Genomic DNA, 16,832 nt, shown 5'->3' with positions numbered 1-16,832 from the left:
TAACGAAGCATTATTACCATATCTACATCACTTCCTCAAGCTGTTAATCCCAACACTCTCTGACGTAGAGGCCATAATCGATCGAGCACATCGACTACCTAAGCCTTCATTCTTGTCAGCAACCATTCCTAGGGACGTGCTCGTCCGAATACACTTCTACCATATTAAGGAGAGAATTATGATGGCGGCTAGAAATCCACCTCCACTCCCATCCTCACATGCGACTCTACGTCTTTATGCTAATCTATCTAAGGCCACGCTTTCCAACAGGAAAAAAATGATACCAATCACGAAAGCGCTTAGAAATCACAATATGGCCTATCAATGGGGATTCCCCATTAAATTAATTGTACGTCACCAAGGCAGAATTTATACTATTAAAAACCTAGAGGCTGGTTTGGACTTCCTTAAGGCCTGGAGCATTTTACCTGCTGATCCACAGAAGAACAACCCTGGTTCCGTTCAAAACATGGAAGCAACCTGAAGGGCTTAGCGGCACCAGCCGCGTCTACATCTCTCTGTTTGTATTTTTCTCTGGAGGCGATATCTGAATACTCCTAATTCTGGCGATCGGCCTAAACCCTATGGCTCTGAAATTCAAGGTTTTGATTAGATATGACCCATCCGAGGGTCATATCCTGCTTGACCCCCCCTTTTTTGATGTAGCAATTCTGGCTACACTGTTTACTTGCTTTATGTGCAAGTGTTTTTTTATTGTTATTTTTCCCTCTCCACCCATCCCTTCCAATGGCACCACTGACTATATATTTCTGACACAAACCTTCACCCTCGTGACCGTAACTAACACTAGCAAAAAAAAAACACTCCAAGTATATTTGTACTTCGAGAACTCATTTACGAATGATTACCATCACATCTCTTAATGTGCGGGGCCTCAACTCCCCTTTCAAGAGATCGATGCTATCAAGAGAAATCCGGAAATCTCAAACGGACCTACTCTTCATACAGGAATCGCACTTCACCACAGAAAAAGTCCCTAAACTCTATCTACATCGCTTCTCTCAACTATTCATGGCAACAAACATCAAAAAGAAGAATGGTGTTATTATCGCTGTTAACGACGCTCTTTCTTTCAAACTTACCTCCACACTAATCAACCCGCAAGGCCGCTATATCATCTTGACGTGCCAAATTATTGAGATCTCTTACACCCTGGTGAACGTATATGGCCCTAACAGTAAGCAACTTAAATTCTATCGGAAACTCTATACTCTCATCTCCCAACATCAACAAGGTAGACTTATTATTGGCGGAGACTTTAATGTTCTCAGTGACTCACTACTAGACTCTTCCTCTAGTAAGAAATCCTGTAACCTTAACTTCAACCCCTTCCTGCACGACCATGACCTATACGACATATGGAGATGTGAACATGGTACGGAAAGAGACTACACCTACTTTTCACCCCCTCATCTCTCATATTCTAGAATTGACATGTTTATCACCGATAAATGGACTCTGCAACACGTGACTTCCTCCAGCATCGGTACTATCACCTGGTCTGACCACGCACCGATCACCATAGCCTTGGATGACAACCGAAGGTCGGCGATTCCACCTATTTGGAGACTTAACTCTGCACTTTTAAATATCCCGGAAAACCAGAAATTTATATTAGATGCGCATGACCTCTTTTTTGACACTAACTCTACCCCGGAGATCTCTGTTACCACTCTTTGGTTGACATATAAGGCTTATATGAGAGGTATCCTCATCCAATTGAATTCTTGTATTAAAAAACAACGGTCTCAGCAAATTGAACAACTCCTTGACTCTATACGCACAAATGAAGATATTAATAAACAGAATCCAAACGCTACCACAACTGCGGCGATAAGCCGAGATAGGGACAAACTACGCACTACTCTATTACACGCCTATGATTTTAACCTCCAAAAAACAAAATCCCAATTTTATGCGCTGGGCAATAAAACTAACTCTCTTCTTGCCAAAACCATCAAACAAAAACGGCTTAAAAACAAAATTGTCACGATTCAACACCCAATTTCTAATGCTCCATTGACTAACCCACAAGATATAGCTAATGCATTTGCGTGTTATTATCAATCCCTATACAACATAAAAGACGACCCAAACACAACTCAACCAACGAACCCGTCGATCGAGAATTTCCTACGTCATACTGAGCTTCCTCATCTTACACCTTCCCAACTAGCCTCCCTTTCTGTCCCGATCTCACCTTTAGAGATCGAGAAAACCATAAACAAACTCCCCATGAATAAATCACTGGGAAATGACGGCTTTACCAATGAATTTTATAAAATGTTCGCGCCCCATCTCAAATCACACCTATCTGATCTCTATAACTACGTTGCCCCTAAAGGAGAATTCCCCCCTAACATGTTGCAATCAATAATCTCTACCATCCCAAAACCGGGTAAGGACCCCCAACTAGTCCAGAACTATAGACCAATTTCACTACTAAACACGGACCTAAAAATTTATGCCAAGATAATAGCTCAACGACTCCTCCCGTACCTTCCCACGTTGATCAACTCTGATCAAGTGGGATTCGTACCGGGTAGGCAGGCCCCTGACGCAACTCGACGACTTATATCATTGATACACCACCTTGAATCGAACAAACAACCTTCACTTCTCCTATCTCTTGACGCAGAAAAAGCATTTGACCGCATTCACTGGCAATTCATGACACTTACTCTACAAAAACTGGGAATTACAGACTGGATGCTGTCAGCGATTTTATCCCTCTACTCCAAACCCACAGCTAGAGTCCTTACTAATGGTACGCTCTCGCAGCCATTTCAAATATCTAACGGTACTAGACAAGGCTGCCCTCTTTCCCCCATAATCTTCGCTTTACTCATTGAACCACTGGCATCCAACCTTAGAAATGACCCCAATTTCTCGGGAATTAAATTTCTCCAGCACGAACACAAAATCAGCCTTTTTGCAGACGACATTATTCTAATGATTACAAACCCCTACAAATCACTCACTTCAATACGTACGCACATACAAAACTATGCAGATGTATCTTATTATAAGCTCAACGAACCCAAATCTTTAATTTTAAACCTTCATACCCCTGCCCTGACCCAAAACCTCCTTACAAAACAATTCCCTTTCAAATGGGAAAAACATAATATCCCATACCTGGGGATTAAACTTACTCCCAAAACCAATCAATTCTATGCAGCTAATTTTCAAGCACTTCTTGACACAATCCCACAGGAGCTTAGGAACCTACGTACAACCACGTTATCAATGCTGGGCAGAATAGCTACTATTAAAATGTGTATATTGCCTAAAATTTTATATATATTTCGTACATTGCCTGTTCCTATACCCTCCTCGTTCTTCTCTACAATTCAAAAAATTTTAAATAAATTCTTATGGAATTCTAAACGGCCTAGATGCTCTACAAACCTTCTGATACGCCCGCCCTCCAGAGGCGGAGCCGGCCTCCCACATTTGAAATCCTATTATCAGGCAGCCATATTGGACCAGCTATACTACTGGTGGCACCCGACCCAAGACAAAACATGGACTATTATGGAAACCGCCATGTATTCGCCAAATACCTTAACAGACTTATTATTTACGCCTCGTACGACACAGATTAGACCTTCACAGGCTCACCCATGCATCCAAGACTCTCTGATAGCTTGGCATGATTTCCTGACTTACACTCATTCACATAAGACTAATTTACGAATCCCGACTCCTATATCCTCCCTGTACTTCTTATCCCCCCACTTGAACCTAACATCTTGGAAAGCGTTGGATATACGCTATATCCAAGATATTCACAACAATCATAAACCCGAGTCGTTCCAGACCCTTCAAAAAAGATTCTGTCTTCCCAATACGGAACAATTCACTTTTATGCGAATTTCCCATTTGCTCCATAACACGCATATTCCACTTGAGTTAGACTTCCCTGCTACTGCACACCATTTCTACCACAAAACTTTTATCCAAAGAAAGGAATCTCTACCTTTTATACATTACTTACTGAAGCACAATTTATAACTCATACATCATCCCTTACCAATTGGGTGACAAATCTCCTCCTCCCAACAACCCCGCAACCATGGCAAGTGACGTTCTCCATCACATACAGTGGTAAGAAAAAGTATGTGAACCCATTGGGATTACGTGGAGTTTTGCATGAATTGGGCATAAAATGTGCTCTGAACGTCATCTAAGTCACAACAATAGAAGAACACAGTCTGCTGAACATAATACTACACAAACATTAGATGTTGCCATGGTTTAATTGCACATAACATGTAAACATTCACAGCGTAGGGAGGAAAAAGTATGTGAACCTTTGGACTTAATAACTGGTTGACCCTCCTTTGGCAGCAATAACCTCAACCAAACGTTTCCTGTAGTTGCAGATCAGACCTGCACAACGATCGGGAGTAATTTTGGACCACTCCTCTTCACAAAACTGTTTCAGTGTAGCAATATTCTTGGGATGTCTGGTGTGAATCGCTCTCTTAAGGTCCTGCCACAGCATTTCAATCGGGTTGAGGTCAGGACTCTGACTGGGCCACTCCAGAAGGCGTATTCTGTGCTGTTGCAGCCATTGTTTTGTTGAATTACTTGTATGCTTTGGGTCATTGTCCTGTTGCATCACCCATCCTCTGTGGAGCTTCAGTTGGCGGACAGATGGTCGTACGTTTTCCTGCAAAATGTCTTGATAAACTCTGGAATTCATTTTTCCATCAATGACAACAATCCGTCCAGGCCCTGAGGCAGCAAAGCAGCCCCAAACCATGATGCTCCCTCCGCCATGTTTTACAGTGGGGATGAGGTTTTGATGTTGGTGTGCTGTGCCTTTTTTTCTCCACGCATAGTGTTGTGTGTTCTTCCCAAACAACTCAATCTTGGTTTCATCTGTCCACAGTATATTTTGCCAGTAGTGCTGTGGAACAGCCAGGTGCTCTTTTGCAAACTTCAAACGTGCTGCAATATTCTTTTTGGACAGCAATGGCTTCCTCCGTGGTTTCCTCCCATGTACTCCATTCTTGTTTAATGTTCTCCTTATTGTAGATGTGTCAACAAAAATGTTAGCATGTGCCAGAGATTTCTGTAGGTCTTTAGCTGACACTCTGGGATTCTTCTTTATCTCATGCAGCATTCTGCGCTGTGCTCTTGCAGTCATTTTTACAGGACGACCACGCCTAGGGAGAGTAGCAACAGTGCTAAACTTTCTCCATTTGTAGACAGTCTGTCTTACCGTGGACACATGAACATCAAGGCTTTTGGAGATATTTTTGTAACCCTTTCCAGCTTCATGCAAGTCAACAATTCTTGATCGTAGGTCTTCTGAGAGCTCTTTTCTGCGAGGCATGGTTCACATCAGACAGTGCTTCTTGAGACCAGTAAACCCAAAACAGGTGTGTGTTTTTTAAGGGCAGGACAGCTGTCAGCAACACATCCAGTATCATCACACTGATTGGAGTCAAGGTTGGCTCACTCCTGGCTCCAATTAGCTCTCGGAGAAGTCATTAAGCTAGGGCCTCACATACTTTTTCCTCCCTGCACTGTGAATGTTTACATGTTATGTGCAATTAAACCATGGCAACATCTAATGTTTGTGTAGTATTATGTTCAGCAGACTGTGTTCTTCTATTGTTGTGACTTAGATGACGTTCAGAGCACATTTTATGCCCAATTCATGCAAAACTCCACGTAATCCCAAAGGGTTCACATACTTTTTCTTGCAACTGTACAAAGCCTCGAAATGTAGCTCCCACTGGGAATCTTATTTAAAAATTCTCCACCAATGCTACTTAACCCCTGCCAAATTATCCATCTATTACCCACAGCAATTGCAAACTTGCTGGAGGCGTTGTGGTGACACTGGTTCGCTCTTCCACTTACTATGGTCATGCAAATCCCTCAAGTCCTATTGGAATAAAGTGTTCCAATTAATCTCTTCATTCACAGATTCCCCAACACCCCCTAATCCAGGGCTAGCCCTTCTTCATCTAACAATAGATCAATTTCCCGTTTGCTCACGCATCATTATCATACACATTCTGGCAGCTCAAAGACTAACATTACGAGACTATGGCGTTCTACCTCACCCCCCTTATTAGCCCGCCTACTAGCTGATCTCAACTTGCAATGTGAGATGGAGCGAAGAACGACCCTCCGAAATTCCTCCTACCATAAATTCACATTACACTGGTCTCGATGGCTAAAACATCCCAAATGCTCAATTGTCTGATTACGAATCCTAAACCTTATAAGATGCTACATTTGTTGTTCATTGGTGCCCTCATCTCATCTCACCCTCTCACACTTTCCTATACCCCTTTTCATCCCGTTTAGTTCTTTTATGTTTTCATATTCATCGGTAAGGTTCACAATCCAATGAGAATACCTCTCTTGTAAGTATGATTATGATAATTTGAACTCCCAGCCAGATGGTGGGGGTTTATTACCTCATTTTTTCATTCTATATGTTGTTGTTTCATTTATGTGAACCTTGTACTCAAATGTTTCTATATAATGACATAACATGTTTTGTTCAGAAACCTAAAAATTCCTAATAAAAATCATTTGAAAATAAAATCTAAATATTTTTGATCATACATTCTCAGGATACTTTTTGGGGGTTCCAGTGTGGATTGATAAAGAAGGATTACACTTTTATGATTTTCTAGTGGCCAGCACTGGGAACAGGCTGGAATGCCATACTGCAGATTATGGTTCCACTTTCCTACTGTCTACAGGGGACACGGTATTAAGGTAACATTGATGGTTGCCTAAGGTAAAAAGTCAGATGAAAACCCTATCACTAACTCATATTAGTCTCCTTACAAAGCCCAGTAAACACAATGAGAAAATTGGATGAAAAATACCTCTTTCGGAGCAGTCTCCCGATAATCTGACAGTACATCGATAGTACACAGAATTCGAGAGCCAATCAAAATTAATGCTAAGATACCAGAAGGGACAAGCAGTATTTTTGTTTAACCAGTACAGTAATCACCTGTAAAAAATAGAGTGACCAAGACCGCGCATACACGGAAACAAAAGAAGACATTACAATACAATACATCACTTCTGAAGTTGCATTCTGTCTTATGAGAATTTTTGTAACTTTAGTAATCTATTCATTTTCGATATGAGACTATCATGCAAAAAAAAAAAAGAAAAGAAAAAAGTACGATCATTTGTCTGATTTTCTCATCATGTGTACTAGGTTTTAAGCATAAAAGATCAGTGAAAGCCAAATTAGCGTCTGGACAGAAGTACATTTATAACAGCATGTAAAACCTACCTCTCTCTCTTTGCATTCTTTCAAGAATCTCATTTTTGTCCGCAAGGTCAGACTTTAGAGCAGCTTCAAGCTGAGCAATCTGAAGTTTTAACTGCTGCTCTCTTAACTTTCGTTGTTGCTCTTGACTGTTGCTCACAGTGAAAGCACTACAGAAGGGAAAAATGTAATTCTTTATATTGTGCAAATAAGGATTTATATTTATCTATGGACTTTGCAAAACAGATGTTGTCAGCCAGATGCAATACCATATATAGTATCAAAACACAATTCAGCTCCCCATGAATCTTCAGGCACAGTAAAACAGTTGCTTCTTTCAACGTTCTTTCCATTTACATTCCGTAAACAGCAATGTGGTGCTAGGTGTGGGGGGAAGGAATGTTAGGGGTTCAAGGCTAAGTTCACTTAAAAAAAAATAATTGCACATATTTTTGTGGAAAGAAATGCATTTCCTTTCTTTTTTTTCACAGGAGCCTGCACAGTATTGCACCCAGGTTCAATAGACTGCAGGTGCAATGTCAGGCTCTTGCAAACGTTTCCTCAAGCTTTTTGCAGTTACCTATCTATGTGCTTTCAGTTGGAGAGCTGGAGGGAGTATGAATGAACTAGAAGTGAGCTGATTGCCACGCTCAGGTTCCACTGACAACTACAAATCCTCTAGCCATGGCGGCAGATAGGAAGTGTAGTTCATTCACAGATCTCCAGCAGCTGCTGGAGAAGAAAACCCTTGTGTGTGGTCATATGGGGGGGGGGGGGGGGGTTGCTTAGCAACATGTTACACCCATGTTATGTTACATGGATGTAACATGTTGCTAAAGCTAAAGTTAGCTGTAAAGTTAGATTCAGATCTATGGCTCGTTCACACCTGAAACTGTTTTAGTAACGCATGGTAACATCAGGTCAGGGAGTGATAGAAAAAATGGAGTTGCAGTAAAAAAAAAAAAACAGTTGAACATCATTAAGGGACTGAGGAAGACCCATAACTACTGAAAATGTTTTATTGTGATCTATGCCTTCCTGTGCCACTGATAACCAAGCCCCTTATTTCCCATTCAAGAGTAAAGGGGCAGTGAAGAAAAATCTTATGTTTTAAAGGATAGCTGCACTTTTCCTGTAAAAACCCTCACCCGGCCCAATCCGGGTTTGTGTCGGGTCGCTCGGCAATACTTAAAATCCGCAAAGTATTATTAGCCTAGGAACATGCTAAAACAAACCCACAGATGGACCTAGCACTTATGTCTTTAGTTGCTGAAAAAGCCTTCGATAGCATCAGCTTTACTTGGCTCTTCTTGGTTATGAAGAGGATTGGTTTTTCGGGCCCCATTTTTACGACGCATGTACTCCTCGCCCACGGCTAGACTAGTCACACCTGACTTTATTTCTTCAAGCATTCCCTTGACCACAGGCACTAGGCAGGGCTGCCCACTCCCCCCCCTCCTCTTTAATATCGCCCTTGAACTTTTGTCCAGACAGTTCAATTCGGGGTTACTGTTGTCACGATTGGCGACCTTATTCACCGCTCAGCTCTCTTTGCGGATGATATACTACTATTTTCTTCAGATCCACCTAAAGTCTTCCTACTACTTCAGGACCTGTTTCCGTAGGTGTTCCGGCCTTAGAATCAATTTTGATAAGAGCAAAGTACTCCCTTTGAATGCTACTATGTCAAAGCGGTGGATTCATTCCTCTCCCTTTGGTATAGCTACTCAATCCATCACATATTTGGGGCATCCACATAGGCAGAGAACCATCGTCTCTCTATTACCTAAATTACCCTCTTTTAATCAACAAGATTGTACAGGAACTGAAAGTCTGGACAACTCTTCCACTTTCTTTCACAAGACTGCTCTATCCATTGCAAACACTCCCTCTTCTGTTAAAACATTCTGATGTTTAGAAGATCCATAGGGCTCTACAGATATTTCTGTGGCAGCGTAAAAAAACGCGTATTGCATTACAAAAGCTTAGTCTCCCAAAAGAGTAAGGGGGTTGCAGGCCTGCTGAATATTAGATTTTACAAATTGTCCTGCCTCCTCTGTCAGAGTCTTGATTGGATTACTGGGAGATCCCATTATTCAAACTACTCCCTAGTAGAGGCCCTGGTCTCCAGCCACCTTCCAGCCATTCTACATTCTAACCTCAAGGCCTTACCTCCATCCCCTACCGGGATCGCATATCTTTCACTACCATCAGCTGGTGACCTTCCTCAGGATGTGTTATTCTCCAAAACAATATCCCTTCCAGCGCACCTCTGTAGAAACTCTACTACGTCAGGATAATTATTCCATCTCGGCAATTTACTCTCATCTAATCTCACACCAGTCTGTAAAGTACCATCTTACTCTTTTTTAAGCCATGGACTCCCATACTGTCTACTGATGATGCTCCGGACAAAATATTGTCGGGATACGGGAAATTCTCTTCACTCATCCTCTGCAAAACATGGCGGGAAACTCAATTTAAAATCATCCACAGAGCTTACTATCTTTCTCAGTGACCCCAGCGGTCACTCCCCGCCCTACATGTCCTTGGTGCAACCACACCCGACCTACTTTGTTTCATCACCTTTGGGAATGCGCCCGAGTCTCCACCTTCTGGGACTGAGTTCTTCGTTACATTAATCATCTGTATAACATCACTCTCACCAAATACCCTATGCTCTGTCTCTTCAATTATCAAGATCCCGCAATGTCAGCAAGTCCAAATGCTCTTCCTCAGTGGATTCATATTTGTTTGTTGGTGACTCGCAGAGAACTCATGCAAGCATGGATATAGCCAAACCCTCCACAGCTTAAAATGATAATACAGGCACTGACTACCCTATTTAATCTGGGGAAGTTGGACACCATTACCCAGAATTTTAAATCTTCACATCGCTTCTTCTCTAGATGGTGGCGCTTCATGGAACACTGCTTTACTCCTGAGGAACTGGCCACCCATATGGAACCTTTTCAATATTCGGTTTGGTAACTCAAAGCTCAACTAACCAATACACTGGGTAAACTTCAATTGCCTATCTCCTCTCGTAGCCCCACTCCACAGCTTTATGTTTCCCAGTCACGTAATGGAGCCCATGCTCCTCCATGTTTCTAAGCCCATATTATTATACAGTATTTATAAAGCGCCAATAGTTCGCTCAGCGCTGTACATTACAAAGGGGGACAGAACATGTGACAGAACAATACCAATACAATGCAAAACATGAGGGGATCGAGGGCCCTGCTCTTTCGAGCTTACAATATAGGAGGGAGGGGATAGTGGTACAGGAGGAGATAGCTGTGGGGGATGGAGTGGTAGGAAGAGTGGAGGAGGTCGGGTAAGTTAGCAGGGGGTGGGGTAGGCTTCCCTGAAGAGATGGGTTTTTAGGGTGCGCCTAAAGGAGAGGAGAGTAGGTGATAATCTGATGGGTTGGGGAAGGGAGTTCCAGAGGATGGGTGACACCCTGGAGAAGTCCTGGAGGAGGGCATGGGAGGAGGAGACTAGGGAACTAGAGAGAAGGAGGTCTTGTGAGGAGCGGAGTGTGCATGCTGGGCGGTACTTGGATATTAGGTCGGTGATGTAGTTCGGGGCAGTATGGTGGACAGCTTTGTACGTCAGTGTTAGGATTTTGAATTTGATCCGTTGCGCAATCGGAAGCCAGTGGAGGGATTGGCATAGGGGGGTGGCGGAAACGGAGCGGTTGGAAAGGTGAATGAGTCTGGCAGCCGTATTCAGGATCGACTGAAGAGGGGATAGCCAGCGGCGAGGCAGGCCAGTGAGGAGGGAGTTGCAGTAGTCGAGTCGTGATATGATGAGGGAGTGGATGAGCTGTTTAGTGTTTTCTGGGGTTAGGAACGTGCGTATTTTGGCGATGTTGCGGAGGTGGAGTCTGCATGAGTTTGTTAAAGATTGGACTTGGGGCTGGAAGGATAGGTTGGAGTCCAGAATGACACCAAGTACTCTGGCCTGCGGGGCGGGTTTGATGGTGGCGTTGTTGGATGTGATGGAGAAGTCAATGGGGGGTGGTGTCCGGGCTGGGGGGAAGACAAGAAACTCGGTTTTGGAGAGGTTCAGTTTAAGGAAGTGGAGCGACATCCAGCCCGATATGTCGCTCAGTAGGCCGCAGAGAGGTCAAGGAGTAGGAGCACTGAATAGTGGCCATTAGTTTTGGCGGTTAGAAGGTCGTTGACACATATGACACTCTCTCCCAATTGTCATTTGATAGAGATGTAATAGCTCAGGCCTGCATAACCAAACGTCCGTTCCTAGGGGATTGCTGAAGAATTTTGTTTTTTCTTTCTTGGAACTCGGCCTACTGAGTACTGTACTGTACTGATTTGATGTGACATTGATGTCTAGTTGGATGCTATCTTTTGTTTCCATTACAGAAGTTGTATTGAGTTCTGTACTCACCACTGTTATGTAAAAAAAAATGGTTTACGGAGTTGTATGTCAAGGTATTTTTGTACCAAGCACATAAAATTCAATAAATATTGTTTAAAAAAAAACCTCACCTTCTCCCTTCAGTCTAGCTCCCTAACCTAATCTAAACTAAAACCTGACCCCCTTCCAATGACTACATGCCTTTCACCCTTTCACCATGACAGTGGTGACCCCACCGGGATGTTTACATCATCAGGGCAGGGATTTCTCCAATTGCTGCTGGTGCCTGGACAGCAACTTTCCATAGACTTAAATGGGGTTATATTCCTATAGTAGAGATTATAGGGGCATAACCCCATTCATACCCATGGGCAAATATGGGAGGAGGGCACCTGTGACAGGAAGCCAGGAAAAACTATTGATTGTGTCCAGGATGGGAGGTATACTGTTATTTGTCCCAGGTTCACGCAGAAAACAACTTAAGGGGTTAACAAGCTCATCTGGAACAGGTTGAGTACTCTAGGATCTATAAACCTCCCAGGATGCTCCTACTTGGAACCAGTTTCTTTGTGAAGGACAGACTGGGGAGCAGACATTTGCTTGTATAGTGAGATTAAGTCTGTGGGAAATTCAATTGTCTGGGAAGCTATAGGCTGTCCCAGGACAGGTAGTTAGGTTCCTGTGTTTGTATTTGGACGCCCAATGTGGCAAGGGTTCATTTTCTGTTTTTTTTTTTCATTTTCCATTTTGATACCTGTACTGTGTAAACACAGTCGTTACAAATAAACCACAAATGAGTTTCACCAAGATCATGCTGTCTTGCTGTGCCTTTTTCCCTGCGCTGTGACTCATCCAGGGAGTCACGCACAACCTGCTACTGAGCTAATTCCTCACATATGGTGGAGGGTGCGGGCAGGTGAAGTAAGGACAGCATGGAGGAGTTACTGAGACAGCTTGCTCTGGCGAATGCAAATCAACAGCAGACAAATTCAAGTACACAATTACAGTTACTGGATGGGAAAACCACCCTAGTCACAAATATATGACCTGATTCATTTGACCAGGAAATGGCTGCAGCCAAAAACTCTGTCTAGACCAAAAATTGTAGAATGGGTGGTGATGGACACATTTCTCTTCCTACTGCCAAAAATGGGTGAACCTTGGAGATCTGGAAACAGCAGCCAAAACTTGTGGACCTCGTGGAAAGGTACCTAGCGTCAGAGAATCTTACGTCTTCCCACAAAGACTCACAGACTTTCCACCCCAAGACCAGACCCTCTCCAGCTAAGGGTAAGACAGCACCAAGGGATGTGGTGGAGCGACTGAAAAAAGGGGAACTAAATGGTATTCCAGGGACTGCTTCTAATGCATGGCGAGAGGGGCCTGTAAGGCCAAACCCGCAGGAGGTGACTAGAAGGTTATCTGCTACCGCTGCCGGGAAGAGGGACATAAAGCCACAAATTTCCCAGTTATTGATGAACCAGTGCACTGTGACTTTCATACAGAGAGACAGCAGTCCCTATTTGCAACTGTTGTATGCACTACAGTAAGGGGAAAAGAGAAACCTTTCTGCAAAATGTGTATAGATGGTAAAAATTATATTCGTGTGGTTGGATTCAGGTAGCCTGGATACTTTGGTAAAAATTGAACTAGTGGTGGAAAAAGCCCTGGACTCAAAAAAATGGCAGTCATTTGTGTACATGGGGACACTCGAGAGTATCCAGTGGCAACAGTGTCCTTTGACACCTCCCTCGGTAACCTTTGTCATCAGGTGGGACTGGTTCCCCAACTACCACGATACCCATGTGAGAAGGAATTTTTCAAAATTCTGGGAGCTCTGGGATTGCCCAGATTTCCCTTTAAATGCTTCTTCAGCGCCTGATGTTTCTCCTAGGGAATCCTTAGCAGTGTTGGCAGGGGAAACAACAGGGCCTAGGGAAAAGCCTACAACCTCAGGAGAGGAATAGCAACCCTTAATGTTGGATGATGTAGAAGTACACAGAGAACATTCTGCCAGTATACAATTGAAGGAACCCACATTACTAAGGGCCCGGAAGAATGTAGTAAAAATAGATGGGGAATTAGTGAACCTGACAAGAGGATTGATTTTCTGTACTTCACCAAGGAAAGGGACCTATTACACCGGGTGTCACAGAGGGCGGAGGAAACCACTGAGCAACAGATGGTGCCCAACCCTTACTGCAAGTTGGTCTTAGAAATGGCCCGTAGGCACTTTCTTGGGGGGACATTTAGGAGCTGAAAAAACCCAAGAGACAAATATACAAAGATTCTATTGGCCTGGGATCACAAAGAAAGTGTAAATGTACTGTTCTTTCTGTCCGGTGTGTCAGATTTCTGCACCAATGCCATATTTCCATAGTCCTTTGGTTCCCCTGCCCATCACTGAGGTCCCTTTTGAGAGGATCGCCATGGACTTCGTTGGACCCTTGCTGAAGTTTGTTAGAGGGCACCAACACATCTTGGTGATAATGAACTATGCCACCAGTTACCTGGATGCGATTTTGTAACCGCAGATGGGTCTTTCCAGTATCGGAGGATGTCATTTGAGATACAGAATGGTCCAGCAACATCTCAATGGGTGATGTCTAAGACCCTAAGATCTGGAAATCCAGGTTTACAGCCAATCCAAGAAAATGTACCTTTGGGCTAGAGGAGTATCTGGGATATACCATTGGGGGGGGGGGTATAATAAAGCCCCAAGTAAAGTTGAGGCTATTCAAATTTGGCCATGCCCTGCAAACATGGAGCAGGTTCAAGCATTTTTAGGAATCAATGGCTATTACCAGGGATTTATTCCCCATTTTGCCCCACAGGATACTCCCCTGACCAATTTGATAAAAGGGAAGGAAACTGTCATGATTACGTGGACCCCTGAAGCAGAATCAGCTTTTGTATACTCTCCTGACTTTTCAAGGGACTTTGTGGACCAGACGGTCCATGCGTCAGATGTTGGGTTGGGAACTGTATTGTCTCAGGTTTTCAGGGGGGGTTGGAGGGTGCAAATCGACATTTACCTCAGCTGGAATCTAAAGGTCCATGAAGAAACCAATGCCACCATTGAAAAATAATGTTTAGCAATAAGATTCTCTCCAGTATTATATCTTGGGTAGACAGTTTGAACTAGTAATGGATCATGCTCCGTTATAGTGGATGGCACAAAACAAAGACCAATAGGAGGGTGAATAGGTGGTTCTTGGCACTTCAAGAATTTAGCTTTACACTGAAACACTTCCCCAGTGTTAGGATGGGGAATGCAGATGCCTTGTCCCGAGTTCACACATGCCTAGGGTTGAAACAAGAAGGGAGGCATGTGGCAGGAAGACAGGAAAAACTATTGGTTGTGTCCAGGATGGGAGATATATTTGTCCTTGGTTCATGCAGTATACAACCTATTTTCTTTTTTGTGCTGTGTAGTGGGCTTGCTTGGTTCAGGTTCACTGAGGGGTTAACAATCTCATCTGAAACAAATTGAGTATTCTGGGCTCTATAAAACTCTGAGGCTGCTTAAAGAGTATGCTCCTACCTGGAACCGGTTTCTCTATGCAGGACAGATCGGGGAGCAGCCATTTGCTTGCGTGGTGAGATTAAGTCTGTGTGACTAAGGACTCTGATTTATTCTGTGTGAAAGTGTCTGGGCAGCAATAGGCTGTTCCAAGACAGGTACAGTTGTGACCAAAATTATTCAACCCCCAATGCTGTAAAGGGGTTTAGGGACTATAGTGTACATTTGGAATTGTATTCAGAATCAAATCCTACAAGGACGTTGTAACTACCCAAATGCAACTAAAATGACATCAATTGTTTATGTAATACAGTAGTAAATGGTTCTTATGTGGTTTCTTCATTGCCACAATTATTCAACCCCTTAAAGACTACCACTCTGAAGAACAGAGGTTCATACAGGTGCTTTCCATCAGGTATTGAAAACACCTGTGGATGTCACCGAGCAGCAATCAAGCATAATAAGCACCAATTAGGCAGCTTTAAAATGACTGTGATACTCAGCTCCTTCTAGACATTTACTGGTGTGGTTACAAACATGGTGAAGGCAAGAGAATGGTCCAGGAAGACAAGAGAAGAGGTGATTTCTCTTCACAGGAAGGGCAATGGCTATAAGAAGATTGCAAAGATGTTAAACATACCAAGAGACACCTTAGGAAGCATCATTCGCAAATTCAAGGCAAAGGGCACTGTTGAAACGCTACCTGGTCGTGGCAGAAAGAAGATGCTGACTTCGACTGCTGTGCGCTACCTGAAGCGTAGAGTGGAGAGAAGTCCCCGTGTGACTGCTGAGGAACTGAGAAAAGATTTGTCAGATGTGGGTACAGAAGTTTCAGCCCAGACAATAAGACGCACACTGCGTAATGAAGGCCTCCGTGCCAGAACTCCCAGGCGTACCCCCTTGCTGTCTCCAAAGAATAAGAAGAGTCGACTGCAGTATGCCAAAAGCCATGTGGACAAACCACAAAAGTTGTGGGATAGTGTTCTGTGGACTGATGAAACAAAATTAGAACTGTTTGGGCCCATGGATCAACGCTATGTTTGGAGGAGGAAGAACAAGGCCTATGATGAAAAGAACACCTTGCCTACTGTGAAGCATGGTGGAGGGTCAATCATGCTTTGGGGCTGTTTTGCTTCTGCAGGTACAGGGAAGCTTCAGCGTGTGCAAGGTACCATGAATTCTCTTCAGTACCAGGAGATATTGGATGGAAACGTGATGCAGTCCGTCACACACCTGAGGCTTGGGAGACGTTGGACCTTTCAACAGGACAATGATCCCAAGCATACCTCCAAGTCCACTAGAGCATGGTTGCAGAGGAAAGGCTGGAACATTTTGGAGTGGCCATCGCAGTCACCAGACTTAAATCCGATTGAGAACCTCTGGTGGGACTTAAAGAAAGCAGTTGCAGTGCGCAAGCCTAAGAATGTGACTGAACTGGAGGCCTTTGCCCATGAAGAATGGGCGAAGATACCCGTAGATCGCTGCAAGACACTTGTGTCAAGCTATGCTTCACGTTTAAAAGCTGTTATAACTGTAAAAGGATGCTGTACTAAGTACTAAGATTGAATGTCACTTGGGGGTTGAATAAAACTGATAATGCTGTGAGCACAGAAAAGACATTTGTGGTTATTTCATTATAAC

The 16,832-nt window shown here is 43.5% G+C and overlaps 1 protein-coding gene across 3 annotated transcripts in view; it reads right to left on the bottom strand.

The window, feature by feature from the left end:
• RPGRIP1L (RPGRIP1 like) overlaps positions 1-16,832 on the bottom strand; it is a 433,499-nt gene that overhangs the window by 229,071 nt on the left and 187,596 nt on the right. For all 3 annotated transcript variants that reach the window (XM_089689846.1, XM_089689845.1, XM_089689847.1), the window contains exon 10: positions 7,310-7,455. In XM_089689846.1, the coding sequence (XP_089545972.1) occupies positions 7,310-7,455 (146 nt within the window). The remainder of the gene's footprint in view (positions 1-7,309; positions 7,456-16,832) is intronic.

The sequence above is a fragment of the Staurois parvus genome, unplaced genomic scaffold (assembly GCF_062004578.1).
Source record: "Staurois parvus isolate SC_StPar_1 unplaced genomic scaffold, SC_StPar_1.0 ptg000499l, whole genome shotgun sequence".
Taxonomy (NCBI): Eukaryota; Metazoa; Chordata; class Amphibia; order Anura; family Ranidae; genus Staurois; species Staurois parvus.
This window is presented reverse-complemented; position numbering and strand designations above follow the sequence as displayed.